A 19,222-nucleotide genomic window follows, 5' to 3' on the forward strand; every position below is an offset into this window, starting at 1 on the left:
TCTCAGTATTTAAGCACAAAACTGGAATTTAGGAACAACAAAGTTTTTCTTCATGAGTCTGCCATTGACTTGGTGTTTAGACATTCATTCAATTTTTTTTTTCTTTTTTTTATAATACAAAAATGAGTAAAGTCTCCCTGTGAAAAAACAATACTGAAGATGAAAATTGCTCAATGATTTTCTTAATCCTTTTTCTTATCTGTATTATATTTTCTTACTCCAAAAAACATTTATTGGCAACCACCATAGTACCTGAGATCTTCTGATCAAGATTTGTTGTGGCACTTCAGTTTTAAGAGATCTGAACCTGCCTCTTCAGGAGTGTCAGTGGGTTAAGCTTGGAATACACTCATGCAAGATTAAGAGATGCATGTATATAATAATATATTAAGATAAATATAGACATTTTTATTTTTTTGGTAGTGTATATATCTACAGAATTAACATGTGCAATTACAGTCCTGGATGGAATGGTTTATGTTGAAGCTGAAGTTGAATGGCATTTGAGAATACGAAAACTTAGAATGCTGGAGGTAGGAAAAAAATGCAAGCATTAGAAAAATACTTACAGGTTTAAATAAACTTTAAAATACTAAAAATTCCAAAAAGGGGAATAATAAAAGCTTGAACCCTTTCCCCTCCCCATAGCTCTCATTTAATTTAATCACTGTTCAGCTACGTAGGGGACAAGAGAGTCTATAACTTGCTATGCGAGTTGCTTGTCTGTATCAAGGCAGATAGCTAAGTAAATGGATATGGCCACAGCAGTGTAATATGGCATGTATGTTAACAGCTATCAAAGAAATAATTTCAGATCTGGAACAAGATCTGAAGGTCACCAAATTAATTCAACTATAAATACTTAATTTCTTTTTTTAAATTTTTTTTATTTTTCAAAGGGCAAATCTTTGCCTTTGACTGGAAAGCCTAATTTTGTGTTTAGATTTATATAGCACTGTAAATATGCAGAAAAACTTAGACAAAAGTCTGGTTAAGGAAATCCTTATACATTCTTTGTCTCTGTTCCTTTCCTAAATAAAGATAACTTTTCACTAGGATTTTTTTTTTTTTTTTACTGGAAGAACATTTTAAAAAGGATCTCTGCATAGTTTAAACTTTCATGAATACAGAAGTGTCATAGTGAGTTAAGTAGATTTCTACATATTTTATAATGTGGATAATTGCAAAGGAAACAGTATCTTCATGTTTGTTATAACATAGAAGAACTTTACTGGAATTGCAAGCTGTGTCTGCTTCCTTGGGTGCTGCTGGAAGTCTTGCACTGATGAATGTGGTCTGCTTTGTCATCCAGAGTTATGCAGGGAACCAGAGTAAAAGGGTTATTTTATAGTTTTCATTTTAGCTGGATCAGCGATAAACTAATTCCATCTGAATCATGGTTACTTTCTGCAGATCGTGGGTACCTATTTGTTAAAGACCAGTATAGTTTTTGATACTTTTACAAAGACATAGCCCAATTATTTTCTTTCTAGAAAGAAGGAAGGTACCTTTCCAATAATTGTTTAACTCTAACTCAGAACTGCCTAGTGTGATGCTGAAAAATGTAGCTACTGATTCAGAGTGCACTGTTTATATTAAGCAGTTGAATCATTTTTTTAATAGCTACATACAAATATATATAGAGAAGAGTTTTTTGAAGAGGCCTATATAAAAAAAATTACCTATTTTTACATGTAGCATATAAGGAACAGTGACCCCCCACTTCTATTTGCACACCTATGTTGTACTCTGTTATAATGTAAAAATAGTGTAACAATGCATCTGACGCCTGTCTTTATGTTCAGAGCACTTCAGTGTCTCCTAAAAATAGATAAACATGATGGTATTGAAATTCTTAGCTGAATTTCCATAGCAATTTCAGTAAGACTGAAATTTATAGAAACGTTACAAAACATTTTTTTTTAAAAATCTTATACAAGCATAATCAAATCTTAATTTCATTGCTAAATACACCTGTTATATTTAACGTGGAACTTTACTGGCATTCTGCTTTTCCATATTTAAATTTTCAGTTCAAAATATACTCTTCCTTGGTACATATTTTCTGTGCCAGATATATCGATATTTGATAGACATCTAAATCTCATTGTGGAGAATTATTTTTCATAGAGCAATGAGAACATACTTCAAGCTCAAGTTTTCCAACAGAGGCATCCTGAATGCAAAATTAAACTAGAACTTTTAAAATACCCAGTTAAAAAGAATTAAAAGCTCTCTTTGTCCTGTTGAGCTAGATTCTGGTTCAAGGAGTTTGTTTGCTTTCTCAGTGAACACTCTGTGATTCTCTTTCTCTCTAAATTCAGCCCTGTATGTCTTATATTAATATTTCAGAGCTATAGATTCTTGATACTAGCTTTTTCTGGCATTTTGAATGCTGGAAACCCAAATACCCTCCCAGTTACTCTACTGTTTTTTTTTACAGAGTACAAGACAATGTATTTCCTACACTGTTAGACCTGCTCCTGTTGCAGTGAACCGCTGAATCCCCGTCCAACGCAGCATCAGCCATTTACTAGGTGTTCACATCCTTTCAGTATGATCCTCTTTGTGCATCCCCATCAATGTGTTTCTTGGCTGGTGGATGTGAGTTGTCAGTTAATAAGTTCAATTATCTTTTTTCATTCCACCACGCACACACACACACACAAAAAGCCAACAAAATCATAACTAAATTTAATTGCTAGTAGTAGCTGAGTTCCTTCACAGTTGTCAAATAAGAGATGGATATAATAGTTAGCTGTGAATATAAATACTTATTGTGATACTCTAGAGGAACTGAGCTGCTGCCAGCCATACATCAGCCTGATTTCCGCTTCTTTTTTAATGTTTCACAAAACTTTTATTTTTAAGTTTCCTTTGTAGCTAAAAAGAAACTACCAAATGGTTTCTTGCTACTGTTTTTAGCCTTTCACAATTCCCAGGGGAGGCAGAGGCTCAGTTTGAGAAATACCACTGTAAGCTTTTTTCTAAAGAAATGTATTAATATTGCAGAGAAAACTGTGGGCAGCTTCTGAAGTATGTCACTAATGTTATTTTTCATTTTTTAACTTCTTTAGAAACTGCCTATCCACTTCAAACCAATGACACTGGTTTTTTGCTTTTTAAAAGTACTTTTTTAATTTTAGTAGGTAGAACAATACATCAGAAAGGATCTTCTCACAGCTTACAGGTGTATTAATTTCAGTTACTCCTAAGTTTTCTTTTGGGTAACAAAACAGGTCAGTTCATGATTTTTGCTTTGTGCAGGTGCTCTTGTATCTTCGGTGGAGGAAAGTGGTAGGGATTCCTCCTTTCCACCTTTATAACATGTTTGCTTAAAACTGAGTGAGAGTCCTTACACGTCTAATATTTCACCTTAATGATCCTTAAATATAGACCTATTAGGTGAGTTAGTGTTTTATTTCTTGGGGGTATGGTCTGCATAGGAGAAACGGGCAGGCACAAGTCTAAACGCATAAGTTCTGGAGCACTTGTAACAATGACATACAGTTCTTTGTATAGGTAGTGAATCCTAAACATAAGTTTTGTCTGTGTCTAGGATAGTACAGCAAACTCCCAGATACACAGCAGAAAAATCTTGAAACTGCAAAAAGGAAAGGAATGGAGTATTGAGTGGAAATTCAGGATTAATTGTATTAATTTCTTGCTGTTAAAACATGCGCTTTTTTATCCCCTTGCTTTACTAGAGAAGGTAAATCTATTAATAATAATTTAAAAGGTGTATTTCATTATTTAAGCAAAATAATTATTAATTATTTACGGAGGGGGAAGCTCAGGAACTTTGTTAGCAGTTGAAGAACTGAGTTAGGAAAATATTTAAATTTTATATGTACTGAAGTCTGCTCCCTCTAGAGAGAAAAAAAATCGAAAAGCAATTCCTCTTCATTTTATAACTCTGTCTTACATTTCTTCAGTTTGGAAGAAACTTTTCTGTCATGTTTGGGAAACTATACACAAGAAGTGCGTTGGTGGGGATTTCTGCTTTCCATTACAGCACGCAGCATCAGCCACGGAAGACAAAAAATGATCTATACATCCCTTTTCCTGTAATTAATACTTCTAATTTATTTGATTATCACTATAAAGCTTGCAAAATAAATGGACTGAAGTATCTAACGTGTTCTGGTGAACATGTTAGCAAACCTTCAGCTCTGCACCAGTGGCAGGTGTTTGCTGCCCTGACGGGAACTCGGGTTGTGTAACAGCCTGACAATAACCCAACTGCTCCGGAATAACAGCGCTGCCGTCATCAGAGTGTCCGCAGGAGACCGGATCAGGGATGCATTGGGTTTTTTTAAGGTGATAGTAGTTTTATATCACTGTTTTTAATGATAGTGGTAATTAGGTCAATCTTACCTTTTATGTTTGTGGGGTTTTTGTTTCTTTTTTAATTCTCTTCCTTTCTAGCTTATTTGTCTAAATAACTTTCCAAACTTGTGATGCAGGATATAACCAAAGTTGCTACTTCCTAATCATTTTTAAACAGGACTTTATTCATCATTTAACATGTCTTACTTTGCCAAATTACTAATAACATTTTTCATTTGCCAAACCAAGGTTCACTGACATTGGTCTGTAATCCTTTATTTTTTTTCTTTTTCATTCAGATGCAACCAAGAATGAGTAAGTGTTCTAGACACCGTTTCTAATAAATCACAAATGCATTAATAACCCTGGAATTTGCAAGACGTGACCTAAGACACTAACAGCCACTAGATGTAGCAACTAGTGCTTAACACTGGAAATGTCCATTGTTAACACATTCCCAGGAAATATTTTTAGGCTTATCAGGGGAAAATGTCATACACTTGATAATCAGGTCTTTTTGAATTAACTGATGACCAATTTCTTCTGGGTATTTTAAGTTGTCTGTTCCATTTTGTTCTCAAAAAAACCCATAGGATGTTAATTAAAAGGCATTCATTTCTGAAACCAGAAATCAGTGTCTCATAGCTGTGTTATTGTGTACTCTACTACAGAAAATTCACAGATAGATCTGTAGTCCTGTATACCCTCCAACACTGCTGTTTGCAGTTAACTTTTGAAAAGGTGCATCCTTTCTGAACCCTGTTTGCATTCACATTTAAAGCATTAGAACTATTTCTTTATCACTGTAAAGATTCCTCTGCTTGGTTTCTTACCAAAAGTAACTTTTCTTTCCCTGAAGCTTGAGCATTCCATTGTTGTCCAAGTTGTATAAATTCATCCCTTCGGGGGGGGGGGGGAAATTGCTAAGAAGAAACCACCAGTGGACAAAGTAACTAATGATCTATATTCTAAGTGGCTGAAGGATATAATTAAAAATAAATTGACATTTAGATACTGTGGTGGTAAGTATAATAAAAGAATTTTAAACTTAAGGAAACTCCAATTTTCATGTTCTTTAATTTCAAATCAAATTTCTTAAAAAACAGGCTGAGACTATTTTCATGCATTACTTCTGCTAGCTTACCTTGGATAATTTTAGTGCTTAAGATAAATCCCAGTGTATACCTGTCTGTCAGCCCATTTCTATAGAAAAACCCATGCAGGGCGAAAAAAGGGGGAGCTCGCTGTAAAGGGTAACTGAAACCACGTACAAAATGCCCAGAGTAGAAAACAGGAAATAGTTGCATAATCTCTTCACTCTTTGCTTACCAGGAAAGTCTAATAAACTCATAAAGTCAATGTCTATTTAGCTGATAGAAGGTTTGTTGCTGAACTAGGAGGAGGGTGGAAGAAGGAATGGGCTCTGAAGTCAGCTCTGGGCCTGGCTCGGGCGACAAAAACCCTCCCGTCTCCTCAGAACGGGTTTTTGCCCGGTGAGCTGACAGCATCCTACTGTCCACCGCAAAGCCCGTCCGCATGGAGCCCTGTACAGAAGGCGTTTCCTCTTTCAAAAATGTCCTGCTTAGTTGGTAGCAGCTCAGGAAAGCTAATTGGAAACATCCACCTAAGTTATTTAAAGTCACTTTTGTTGTTTTGTACTGCTATTTAAAGAAAGGATCAATTCAAGTAGTCAGCTCAATAAAATCACCATGCCTTTCTTTGCAAAAGCAAGCACTGTCTTTTACCGTTAACGATGATACAGATAATGGAAGATTGCAGTAAGTTGCTCTGCTGGTGACAGATTATCTTGATACCGGCATAAGCACCTATGTTGTTCATGGTACCAAGTATTTTGACTCAAACAGCCATTGGGTGCTGTAACTGTGTAGTTAAGTTGATGATCAAAATACTGATTAGCACAATGTGTTACTGGGATAATTTCAGAAAAGAGATAGCAGAATGAGGAAAAAGCACAAAGGCAGGCAGCTAGTTTGGTCAGAGGTTTGGAGTGGTTCCCGTGGTGGGAGGTTATTAAATAGAGTCTTCAGCTTTGGAAAGAGGTACCAAGCATGAGTGGAGGATGGAGATTAATATAAAGGTATGTAAAATCATGACTGGCATGAGAACAATTATTCGTTATTTTTTTTGTAACTCAGAGAATGGTAGGCACGCAACAAAGTGATCAGGAAGCAGATCTAAAATAAATAAAAGCACTTTGTAGTTTTCCAGTGAACGCCTAATTACATTGTGAAATTTGTTGCCACAGGATGTTTTGGACACTGAAAGTATGAATGGGTTCAAAAAACATTAGACAGATTTACAAAGGGCAGGCTGTTCACAGCTATTAAAGACATAGATCTGTGTGCAATCGCTGGCTTAGGAAGGCCCAAAGGCACCGGTGCTGAAAGCTAGAAGGGTATATTGGGACAGGATTTCTCAATGTCTCTTGTTCTGCTGTTTTTCTGTTTCTTCCTTGGGATCCGTTGCTGTGTATGTTTAGATAGAAGGCTAGATTAACCTTTTTTACATTATGTTGCATGGGGGAGTCTTTGTCAAGGTGTTTGAATAGTTTCCTGTTAAGAACGAATTTGAAACGGAACCGATTATTTTGGAAAATCCTTGCCAGAAATTCTGAAGTTCATGTGATGTTAGTAAACCTTTTCCTCTGTGGACAGTGGTTAACTCATATTTTCATCTCTTTCTGTTTGACGAGGTAGTGGCTGCATCCAAAGCCTAAAGGCTTCGTCTTTTCATTTGAAGGGAAAAAGCAATCTTTAACTCTGCCACGCGATACTTGAATAACTTTTATAAAGCTTCGTTCTCGAAGGAAACTGTGTAGTCCTGTTACAGTTGAACATAGAAGTTTTTCTCTTAATGTTTGAAAAGAAGCAAGACTGAGGGTTTTCTTTCCCCAGGTATTACAAGGATAGGAAAAAAAACCCCACAAAGTTAAATGGAGGAGTTGTGCTGTTCTACAATGCTTAAGTGTATGTTGCCACCTCGTGGGAATCCTCACATTGATAATGTCACTTTACACTGGCATCAGTAAAATTATGTGCATGTAAAAATGTTTTTAGGATTCATCCCTTGATTTCATTGAGTTGTTACTCATTAGAAAGGTATTAACTTCCACCCTTTTTCTCTTGTAATTTTTCCCTTCCCTCTGCCTCTTAGAAAACAGCAAACATCTGTATTTTACTGAGTAAATGAACTCTTAAATGATCACATTTTAAACATACTTTTACTTTTATGTGTTCCTTTTGTCTTTTCAGGACAGCCCAGAAACTTGCAAGATCTATGCCGAATTAAAATCCGTCAGTGTATAGGCCTTCAAAACCTAAAACTACTTGATGAACTACCCATTGCCAAGGTCATGAAAGACTACTTAAAACACAAATTTGATGATATCTGATATCCATGAAGAGAAGAACTCTGAGCAAGATTAGTTATATTCCAGATACTGAAGAGGCTTGTTGCCTTGCACAAAGTATATCCTATGCAAATTCTGATTTTTCTGTAAAGTCAGAAGGCAGGTATACACTTCCTTGGGTTTTTTATACCACACGCTAGAAGGTCTTAATTTTTGGTTTCTTGGTCCAAGTTTACAAGGTCCAAGCTTTCTATACAATATTACATTTTAAAAATTGCTGTTGGCTTTTTGTTTGTTTGTTTTCACATTAAGTATGCAGACTTGCAGTGGAGATGGAAGGTGGCCTCTCAAGGGAAGCGGTTGGTTTGAATTGGCATGCTGAGCAATTATTCAAGAAAATAAAGTTTGGAAATCAAGGCACCAATCCTGCAAAAGGATACCCATAGAAAGACCTTCAGAGCCCTGTTGTCTCTGGGACTCTTGTCTCTGGCAGGGTGTATGTTTTTGCAGGATAGAGGGAAGAGTTGATAATCGACATGTCCTAGGGTACTGTATGAATATGATTTGGAAATTAGGGAAAGAATGCAGTTACCCTATCCAATTTGAGGGTCTATACATTGGCTTTTCTTATATTATTCTTTTCCTAATTACTGTAGTTGGGATGCCCATAAAATTCAGGCCCTCTTCTTTCCTGACTTTCCTTGTTAAATGGGCGGCTGTTTGTAAGTCTATTTTTAACAGTGACAGTACACTACAGAGAGGCATAGCCTCTGTATTTTTTACATTAACTTAAGAGTAAACAAATTTAGATTTTTTTTTTGAAGCCAGTGTATTCTGTTTCTCATACAGTGCCTCCTGTGCAATAATCTTTCTGATGTATCTTCCCTTTATGTGTGATTTCCCACACACACTATTCCTCATTTTGTCTCAGTGCATTATTTGTGAGAATAGGAACTGCTGCCTCAACGTAGTGTTGACGTGACATTACTAACGTGATGTGGCAGTTGCTGTTCGTTATTACTCCCTGAATTTCATGAATGTATTACCTGCTTTATTTCACTTTCAGTTGAGATTTTTATCTACGGGTTCTCAGCTAAATTATGTCCATGTAAAAAAAAAAAGAAAAGAAATTGGCTAAACGCTTTTATGTTAAAGGCAGTGATGGATTTTTTTTTTTTTTTTTTTTTGGTTACTCTGAAATTCACTTTGTTTCAGGATGGAGAGTGGGAAGTGCACATAAGTTAAGATGCGTTTTATATGTGCACTAACAAGAAAAGACATTGGAAGTTTAAATTTTGCAAAAAACATTAAAGGGTTTCCAATTAATCTGAAAGCAGCAGCTGAAAGGAGTACTGGAATTCGGCTACTGAATGTGTTTTCCATACTAAATATTAAAAAGATCTGTTAAAGAGTTTTGTTTCTGATCATAAAAAAAAAAAAAGTTCTTGGTATCGAAAAAATATTGGGCCAAAATGTGCAGTTGTTTCACTCTATTTTCAAAGGATAATGGAGTCGTCATAAGGTTCTCACCAGTGTCCTCTACTTTTGTTTTGCCATCCTGCTGGCTCCCAAAGAGCCTCTCCGATTCAGGAGTGCTTTTGTACCAATTACGCCAATGGAGGCGGGGAGATGAAAGGAATGGTGGTGGCTTTTAAGTTTAACACTGTCACTTTCAAAGTATTTAACATTAAAAAGATGAAAAGCAAGGTGAAGCAGGTATACTCATGTTATTTAACTCCGCTAGTTCCTTTTAATATCATATAACCCTGGACTGCAGTTCCTTGAGCACGAACCTTATCATTGCTAATGGATGCACCGGAACTGTGGCAAGCAAGGAGGATTAACTCTCTCTATTGTGCCTGGCATTGCATCAGGTTTCCAAACAATAAGTGATTTTGGAGATTCATGGCTCAGAGGATTGTTAATGGGATATTGAACCTTTTTATCTCCAGCTTGTATTGGTTCAAGTCCAGCCTGCTTGAGCAGTAACCAAAAGTTGATGGCTCAGCAGCACGTGCGAGCAAGGACGTCCAGCCTTAACACCATGCAGTGGTCACCTCTAGGCAGTGGAGCTTTATAGTGCTTCCTCCAGGTTGTAAGTAATGCTGGTGTCATTGCAGCAGGGACAACCTGAGAGCCTGAGTGGGGTGTGCGTGTGAGCCAATGTGCCTGATGGTGTCTGTCAGTTCCTATTGAAGCAAGAAAGATCAGGCGTTGGGATCTTTAAGCTCTCCAGTACTGAAATAGGACAGATGTTAAGAATTGACTGGCAAGTTTTAAGCATGAATCTTCAGTTTTGTGACATGAGATCAGAACCTAAAAATTGCTTTCTTTTTCTAAAAAAATACTTAGTATTGTTCACTACATTTGTAAATTGGTCTAAGCCAATGTCCTTCCCCACTGAATTTTTACAGTAATATTTTCTAAGGTAATTTAGAGTATATTTTAGTTGCAATCTATATTAAGGCAAATTATTTGTTCTGTCTGTTGCTGTGACTGAAGAAAATTATGGAAGACTTTGTTGGTAACAAGAATGCTATTTAATGAAGAAATGTGTAATTCCATTATTTATTGTTTGAGGTTTGTTTTTTGGTTATTTCTTTAAAGTAACTGACATTTTAAAGGGAACACACCTACATTTCAGGCCAGTAAAAAAGCCTTTCTTTTAAATTCATTTTCACCCTATCCTCCCTCTCCCCTCCTCAAGGTGGAGGGAAGCCCTCGCCCTTTCTCACAATGCGAAGCCATCTCTTGTAGCTGGTTTCTCTGACCTTGATTCTGCAAAGCACCGCAGCACGTGTGTGTCTCCGAACCTACCGATAGTCCCGTTCGCTATCTGAAGTTATACATGTGCTCGAGTGCAAGTGAAGTGTGATTATTCATTGTTAATCCTACCCAAATTTCAATAATGGGGATTCTGGTCTTTTTTTTTTTTTTTTTTAATTATTCTTTTAAATGTTGTGCACAAATACTTTGAAGAACAAACTGAAGTTTGTTTTTCATTCAGACTAGAATGTAGAAGGAGCAGTGCATAATATAGACTCCTATGTAGCCTAGTTCCATTACCTTAAAATTCACGGTCGGACACTTTCAATAAACCTTAAAAAATTGGCAAATACACCAAAGAATCAATATGAGTAAAAGACTCTGATCATTAACAAACTGCAAACCTCATCCTTTAAAACAAAGCAGAAAGTTTTTGTAAATATTTATGTTTATAAATGTACAGCAGAGTAAGAGTGTTTTTTAGATTATTTAATTACCATATTTCTAAACTATTTACATTATAGACAATACTTGTTAGTTTGAAAAGCTCTTGAGTGTTTTTTCTTTGTTTTGTTTTGGTTTTGGTTGGGTTTTTTAAAAAGAAAAATTCATTATCACTCATGCTTGGAATAACTCTGGCTTCCTCAGGATAGCGTGGAAAATTCAGTTTTCTGGCTGTAGTTGGCAATCGTAGGAGAACACATCTGGACAAACTCATCAGATAAATACCCAGAGGCAAAAGAGAATATGTAGCGTGTTTATCAGGGTGGACCTGGGCTAGATGAAAAAATTGGATCCTGACTTTCTCAGTTAAATCTGTGGACAGCCCCCAATGACATTGTGACAAGAGCGACTTGCCCACAAGTCTAGCTTCCATGCAACGCTGTGTTACCAATATCATAATGTATTTTGTTCTTCCTTTGCAATGTAAGTTTTTGCTTTGGGTCAATTCAAATTTAAAAAAAAAAAAAAAAGTTAAACCTGGTTAAAATCTTTTTTTGTTTATGTTCTGTTTATTTCTAATGTAATGTTTTAATAACATAATACCACTTTACACATTTTCTCTCCATGTTTGTCTGTCTCTTCTGCTCCTTTTCCCTTCTCTGGTGCACGTGATTCTGATAATTCATTTGGTACTCAAATTTGCCCCCACAAATAGGAGTTCAGATGTCTCATGAATTGTAATGTGATTTTTTTAAAAATTTTTTTTTTTTTTTAGCCAGTAAATAGGAGCTTAAAACTCACTCCAGAGCTGGATTTCAGAAGGAGGAACAAACTGGTGTTTAGCTATGAGTAGTTACGTTTTCCCTGCTCAGATTGCAGTGCAGGCACTTCAGGGTTTTCTGAAAGGTTCACCTTTCCTCCTCAAGTTCACGTACCGACTAAGATAGAAAAAATGGACCAAACAGAGATCTTATTTCATGGTTGAATCTGTTTTGTACCCATTTACTACTAATAAAAGTTAAGGGGGATGCATACCAATATTCCTGGCACACAAATGGGAACCGGAAGCATTTGATTTCGGTTATGGGAGTAACATACAACCAAAAGTTTGCAGTAAGGTTTTGGACCCTAAAAATTTGGAGAGGAAGGAGACTAGATGTACTAGATTACTGCTAAAGGGTAGTAGGGAAGAAAAAAAAAAAAGAAAAGGCATTTTCCATTGCTTAGTAGCAAACTATACAAACATCACTGGGAGTACGTACACTGTACAATCAACAGTTGTGTTTAGAACTGTTGATGATGGTGACTAACAGACTGGCCAGACTTCCACTGGTCTATTTACTGAATGCTGTGTTAAAGACACTGTTCCTGTTTATGTATCATATTTCCTGTTTGAGTGTTCACTTGTTAAGTTTAAAACAATTAACGATTAATGGTACTACTTTAAAAAACCTGATTTACAAGCTGTTGACAAATGATGTGTTTAGAATACACAATCTTTCCATATATTGGTAGAAGCGTGCGATAAGGAAGCGTACTTATTTTATATGGCAAAACACTTTTTTACCATAGTGTATAACAAAACTTTTGTCCCTTTGAAAGGAAAAGTAATGGAGCCAGTGAAAATGAGCAAAGAACAGGCTCTGCCATGTCTTTCCCCAGACAGCCTGGGCTTGAAGCATTTAAATTCTCTTTGCTTTAGTCTCTCCCCTCTGCTTTGGTTGAGGCTACCACCACCTCAAAGGTTTTATACTATTCTTTGCAACTGGAATAGTATTGAAAGGTTAAAGTTTGTTTTCTTCCTATATCACTGGAATCTCTTCTGTACAAGTTTACTTCTTGACTTAGGTTATTAGCCAAAGTAAAGCTCAACATCTGATTTAATCCCATGACAATAAGAAACAAACCAGATCTATACGTAGCTTTATGAAACCATGCTACCAGGAATTCCTCAGCCAGTGCATTCCCCAAGGATCCACAACATGCAGCTGGAACAGCAAAAAGTTGGGATTGAAAGCTGTGTTGACTTTTATTGGGAAATCTCCAGCTGTCTAGTGAAGAAATCGGAACTCCAGCTGTTTCCTCCACATCTGGGATCTCTAATGCTGCTGACTCCTGTTTGTGAGGTCCCAGGTAAGTTTTGAATGCTGTTACGGCTTGTCTTCATGTTTGCAGGAAGGATGTTTGACACATCTACAGAGGGTGCTTGTAAGGGGTCTGAAAGCATTTCTGTGCCTTCTCTAAACTTGCCAGGGTTTTCTGTATAGTGGAGTTTGTGTAGTCTCAGAGCAAGCGTGTTTGAGAGCAATGGGCGCTACAGAGCGTATTTCCCAGAGTTTGACTTAATCTGTTGCAGTGTTTTGCAGATCCCTCAGCATCTGTGAAATATTCCTAAAAGGTCTGGGAAAGGTGAATGAAAAGCAAGCTTATAGGCAGTAGGTTATACAAGGGTGAATGTTTTTTAAGAGAAGAATTAAGTCTGTAAACAACTAATGTACAGCAAAGAGCATCTAGTCTTTGTTAAAGACCACGAAATTGGCCATAACTCCTGTTCTGACTTGCAAAAATAGTGTATTTGCCGTCGTCTTACTCTCCAAATATATCAGAAGATCATCTCCTCCTGTTCTGTCACAAGTAACTAAGAGTTAATGGAAGTATTATACTAAACTCTGTCCTCATTTTCTGACTTAGACTGTTGTAACTCCACTGAAGGTGGTGGTTACTCAACATTTAATCTACTGTGAACAAGCAAATAATTGATTTGGATGGCCAGCTTGCAGTCCTGCTCCTTGCTTTATGGCCTAATGAGGAGAGTATTTTTGGAAAGTGTTTACAAAACACTTTGTGAATGAGTGCTAAAAGAGATTCTGTGCTTGGGGCCAAATTTATAATCAACCAGTAGACTTTTTTCCCCCCTAAAAACATGGCCAATTAAATAACAATTGCTTAAATACTTTGATATCTAGTCCTGAGTTGGTGAGAGACATTTCAGTTTGATTTCAGATTTTCCATTTTGTATCCTGAGAAACTTACCTGCTTATTCTCTTAATCCAGCAGATTAGTTAAAGTAGATCTGCAATGAAATGTAAACTCATTTTATTTTAAAGGCTTCATTAATTTTATAGCCATTACATATTAAAATTTATATACGTCAGTGTAACAGCAAGTGCTTCTGTTCTTTGCTGAATGCATGCTTGCTTGCAGCCAGCAGTCTGCATTCACAATGTGTTTAAAATACGAGGTTGTGAATTTGAGTAGCATCGTGTTAGCTGAAATAGTTAGAGCTGCCCTTATCGCTGGTAAGTCTAAGCCTAAAGTGAGTGGGAAAAGTTACATGTCTGTCCTGTTTAGCGAAAAGCCAGTTCTGCATGACCTTTAGGTTCTCATCTGTTACTACCTGAGTGTAGCATTTGCATGGGGTAATAGAAATGTAGGTGCAACTTCATTTAGTGCTTGATTTTTAAACCTCAGGGAGTGCCCAGCTGCAGGACATGGGTTATTGAAATCTGACTTCCAAGCTGTTCCTGTCTCAAGCAGCTCAGCTTGAGATCCATCCCCCAGCTATGTGGATATTACTCATCTTGTAATGGGTTTTAATATTGCTGTTAGGAAGCAAAATCAAATAACTTTTAGAGAGCAGTCAGTCTGAAAATGAAGTGACTGTGCTGTTTGGTAGGAGGATGAAGTTGAGGTGGGGGTTTTGTGTGAGAGAGAGCAGAAAATGTGGCTTTTGATCTTACAGAAATGTTTGGTATGTGGGTTGTTAGGCTCAGAAGTTTGAATGTCCTTAATATAAAATAATCTGCATGAGTATTTGAGTCTGTTCCTTTTCTACTTTGTGTGTGCTATTTAATGGTTAGTGAGCCAGAAAAAAATCACTGTGTTTTCTGATGGTTCAGACACCCTCCTGATGAGTGGAAGACTTGAATTCAAGTTCCCACTCTGAACCAGGCAAAGCAATTAAGGATGGGGGTTTGCACTCGTGTTCCCACCTTTTAGTGCTGTGATTACAGATTTGTAAAATTATGCCATAGAGAGAGAACATAACAAAACTGTTACACAATCTCCAAGGTTGACCCTGAAAAGTCATTCAAAGCAGGTACCCAGCTGGATGGAGCTCACCCTTATGTCTCTTGCATGTGTGAACAAACGACTGATGTTCGTGGGGGTTTTTTGTCCGTATTTATCTGTAATCTACCTGGAAAAAATAATTCAGACCTCTTCTGGTTCCCTGGAGCTCTGGTGGCATTTGTATTTATGGGTACTCGCCTGCTTCCAGCTCTAGTCTTTGACATCAGCGCCAACCTTCTCTTCCTCATCCGAATCTCCCCTCCAGACCAGGTCACTGAGGAAGGCAGGGAATGACACCTTCCTCGCTCCGAAGGAAACCGTCCTAGCAGGTGGATTGAATGGTGGGATATCAGGCATTGTGTAGTGTAGTGGTGACATTCACCAGTCCCAAATCTAGTGCTTGGCAAGCTCAGATCCACCGAGGAATGGATGATCTCTGCAGGCATCTGAGAGAGGGAGTCAGAGGTGTCTGAGTTTGCTATTGATCTGTTGTTAATCTACGTGAAAAATCTAAGGTGGTGCTAGGTTTTGTGATACTGCTCAGGACTCCTATATGCTTTGTTTTTATTTTATTTTACTCTGCTTGGCTAAAGAAGCAATACTTTTTTTTTTTAAAAACTTAAAATATCTTACTCTGCATTTTCATTTACTTGACTTCCCGTGTTTCATCCCAGATCACTGATTTATCTTGTGGTGGTGTTTCAAAACTCAGAACTGCTTAGCATACTTCTTTCTCATCACAACCAGTTCCTATTTTAATAGATCAAACTGAGTATGGGTACAACAAAATCCTGTAGTGACATATCTGCATTATTAGTACTATATTCTGTAACTCTGCTTTTAATTTGTTCATGTCCAAGTAAATTAAATTAAGTGGCTTTCTTTTAAGTCTCATCAGTTGTTAGTAACCAGTATTAGAAAGCACTTTAAATGATTCCAAATAAGACTTCTTTGAAAGGTGATCCAGATATGGGCAATTTCGATCTTATCTGGTAAAAGAGCTTCAGATAACTTCTGCTGCTAATTGAGTCTTGTGTTTTTGTGGGTTTTTTTCTTCCCAAGCTTGGGTACAACTCTGATTATTTTTTCCCTCAAGACATTTTGCCAAAATTTTTTCAATCTACCATTTTGAGCAAAGAAAAGCTTTGCTGAACTTGAATTGTTTTTGCAGTTCACTGGCCTTCTGACTGCTTTTAATGAGAGTAGACCCCTTGTTTTAAAGGGCATTTTTTAACAGCCCCTACATTTTGCCCAGATATTCAGTGTCTTATCTAGTATTTTGTTAATTTGTAGTTATCTTGTCAATAAGTGGGGGTTTTCATCAGATACATGTAGTATAACAGTTATTAGTTATATTCGTATATACAGCTTAACTCGCTGGCTTTGAGTATTTCCTGTGCTTCATAAATACTTGTATAATCTGTTGTGCAGGCTCAGCTGTTCTTAATTCTAATGTGATTCATATTGTGCTTAGAAATCTGACATTCTTGGCTTGTCAGAAATATTAATATATGTTAGTGCCATATCTATTGAAAATTGACATGTTTTTTTGCAGTGCTTTAATTTTCACTTCTTTATATTGCAGCATTCCATATTGAGCAACACGGCATTGTTTGCTTTTAAATTTCCCTCTCTCACTCAGTCCTGAGAAACCAGAAATAATTAGATTATATCTTTCTCTTGGCTTGCATAGTTTTCACTTGTGGTGAATTAATGTCATACAAAACTGTATCCCTCCAGTGAGAATTTGGTTGTCATTGCTAGGAGCTACATCTGGACTGTGTAATACTTTGTACTTTGCACTACAAAGACTTTTTGCCCATGGCTCAGAGTCAGAAACCGTACCTCACTGGCAAGTAGTAATAGCTCTTTCCTCGAGTAGAAGTGCCACGTTTAACCTCCCCAGGTCTTTCTGCAGTGGACAGAGCTGTTGTATGGATGGGATGCTCTAAAGCTCCAAAGCTGGGATGACCTTGATTTATAATAGCGAGCCAAAAGTATTAAGGGAATGTTGAGCTCCGGTGTGGACAGGTCGCCTTTCTTCAATGGGTTGTGGGAGACCAGAAAGAAAACTCAGACTTCCATCTACTTGAGCCAAATAATCTGTCCCGGTAGTTTATCTTCAGGAAAGCAGTTTGAATGTACCTTTAAGTTCCACATGATGGCAAATCAAAAGCCTTTACTGTTCAGCCACTTCTGTGTTTAATTACCTTACCGCAGAGGAGCTGAAGCTTTTGTTTCCAGGTTGAGTCTTCCTGAAGTCAGCTGGGAAGTAATGAAGGTTCCTGTCTATGTACAGTCTTTCATCTTGCTGATGATACCATTTTCTTGTATAATCATGGCGGTAGTAAATAATTATTATTCAGACTTCCTCTTTAAAATGAGATGTAAAGAGTTTGTGTCTCTCACTCCCCACATTGTTTTTGTTGCTGTCATCTCTTAGGCCGTGCTCTTTATCCAACATTTGTGTGCTATAGACCCACTAGTTCTTTACTGGGGCTGCTTAATTCTGACAAGGCATTATAAAACCAAACCTTTTTTCTTGTTTATGAAGTAATGAAGAAGCAATGGCACTTGGTTGCCCAGAGAACATAATTAAAAATGTATGGACTTTGGAGTTGGGTGTTTGGGGTTTGGTTCCCTGCACCCTCCTCCAGCCTATCTGCTAGGTCAAGAAAACATCAAGTGCTCCAAGCAAAAATGCCCTGTAGACCGAAACCTTGGAGGTTGCTTTAATTGCTGATCCCTACAATTTTTCCTTGCATAAGAGCCGTACTCAGAGCTGGTGCTGAAAGAAACACTCTTGTTGAAGCATAGAGGTGTACTAATTGTGAATTGAAATAGCATTTAAGTGCCATCTTTCTTTGTCCACACAGAAGAAAACGCACAGCTCGTTTTTGAAGCTTCACCTCTCTTGTCTTCCTGTCCTCATCCATGTCCTCTCCCATCTCTTTTTCCCAAATATATTACAGTACCAGCAAAGTCAACTTTTCTGCAACAAAAAATCTACTTTGAGTGGAAATCCTAAATATCTGTTTTGTATACTATTAAGGAACTTAGGTTTTTATTATAGAGTGTAAGTGAAGTCCGGATATGGCTCCACAGCTTGCTATTGATCTCTGTGTAGTGTGATCTCTTGTAAAGACAGGAGATGAGCTGATGCTCGGTGAAGTTCCCTTGACTCATCTGTCTTAGCAGAACATACCGTAGCATAGATACGTCATGTTTTTAAGGAGCGTTTATTCTCAAAGTAGCTAGTCCCAGCTGCCTTTTATTCCTGCAGTGCACAGATGTGAGGTTACAGTACAGTTCTTCCCCCAGAATGATGTATTGCTATCGTGACCTTGACTTCTGCTCTTACGGAGGTTCATGGCCATAAAAATCACTTTGTTCAAGAGCAGTGGCTGTAACAAATAAGCTTAGCTAAACCATCACTTTTTCACTTTTACTGATTTCACTCTTCTGCTTTATGACAGAGGTTAATACAGAGAATTAGATTTCAGTGACATTGTTTAAACCTCTTTATCCTTGTCTAATTAAACTGAATACTTTAAAGATGATTCATATTGCCTGACACTCTTGCATCTAAATACTCTTTCTTTTAGATGGAAAGTAAAGGAAATGTGCAGACTAGAAATTCAAATCAGCCTTCCTTTCAGATATTGAGAGAGGGTGAGTTTTGTTTTTAAACTTTCACTAGAAAGCGCTATACTTTTCCAGTATCTGGTGTGATGATAGCCAGTTCCCAGATAGACACATTCCCAGAAAATGTGTGTTAAAGGGAAGAGCCATCAAGGTAACCCCGATTTCAATGCAGAGTGGCACCAATGAGTTTTGGAGGTTATGCCTTCACCCGAGCTGCATGCTGATGGTATGTTGGTAGGACCCAGGACCGGGTACAATCTTGCCTCAACCCCACCACCCATCTCCCCATGCATCCAACTTTCAGGTCTTGGGAGCTACAGTGTACTCCGGTGAAGAAGTTTATGGCAGGCGGGAGCAGGACTCATTGATGCTCTGTGTAATGTTCCTCCCACCATAGGACAGCTGTGGTCTTGTGGCAGATTCTTTTACTTTTTGTCAACTCGGTCAACAAGGCGACGCTGAAATGAAAGTTTTCTGCCTTATAGTGAATACTTCTTACTAAGCTACAAGGAATTACTTGGTTTTGCATAATGTTTCGTGTACTGTCCCATCCAGAAGGCGTGGTGTGAGTAACAAAGGCAGGGTTGAAAGACACTA

General features: G+C 37.4%; 1 protein-coding gene across 3 annotated transcripts in view; it reads left to right on the forward strand.

Annotated features, from left to right (window-relative positions):
* ASB7 (ankyrin repeat and SOCS box containing 7) overlaps positions 1-11,456 on the forward strand; it is a 32,185-nt gene extending 20,729 nt beyond the window's left edge. For all 3 annotated transcript variants that reach the window (XM_075764117.1, XM_075764118.1, XM_010310984.2), the window contains one exon: positions 7,602-11,456. In XM_075764117.1, coding sequence (XP_075620232.1) covers positions 7,602-7,741 — 140 coding nt within the window. In that variant the 3' untranslated portion in view covers positions 7,742-11,456. The remainder of the gene's footprint in view (positions 1-7,601) is intronic.
* The last annotated feature ends 7,766 nt before the right edge of the window (positions 11,457-19,222 follow it).

Source organism: Balearica regulorum, chromosome 12 (genome assembly GCF_011004875.1).
Source record: "Balearica regulorum gibbericeps isolate bBalReg1 chromosome 12, bBalReg1.pri, whole genome shotgun sequence".
NCBI lineage: Eukaryota > Metazoa > Chordata > Aves > Gruiformes > Gruidae > Balearica > Balearica regulorum.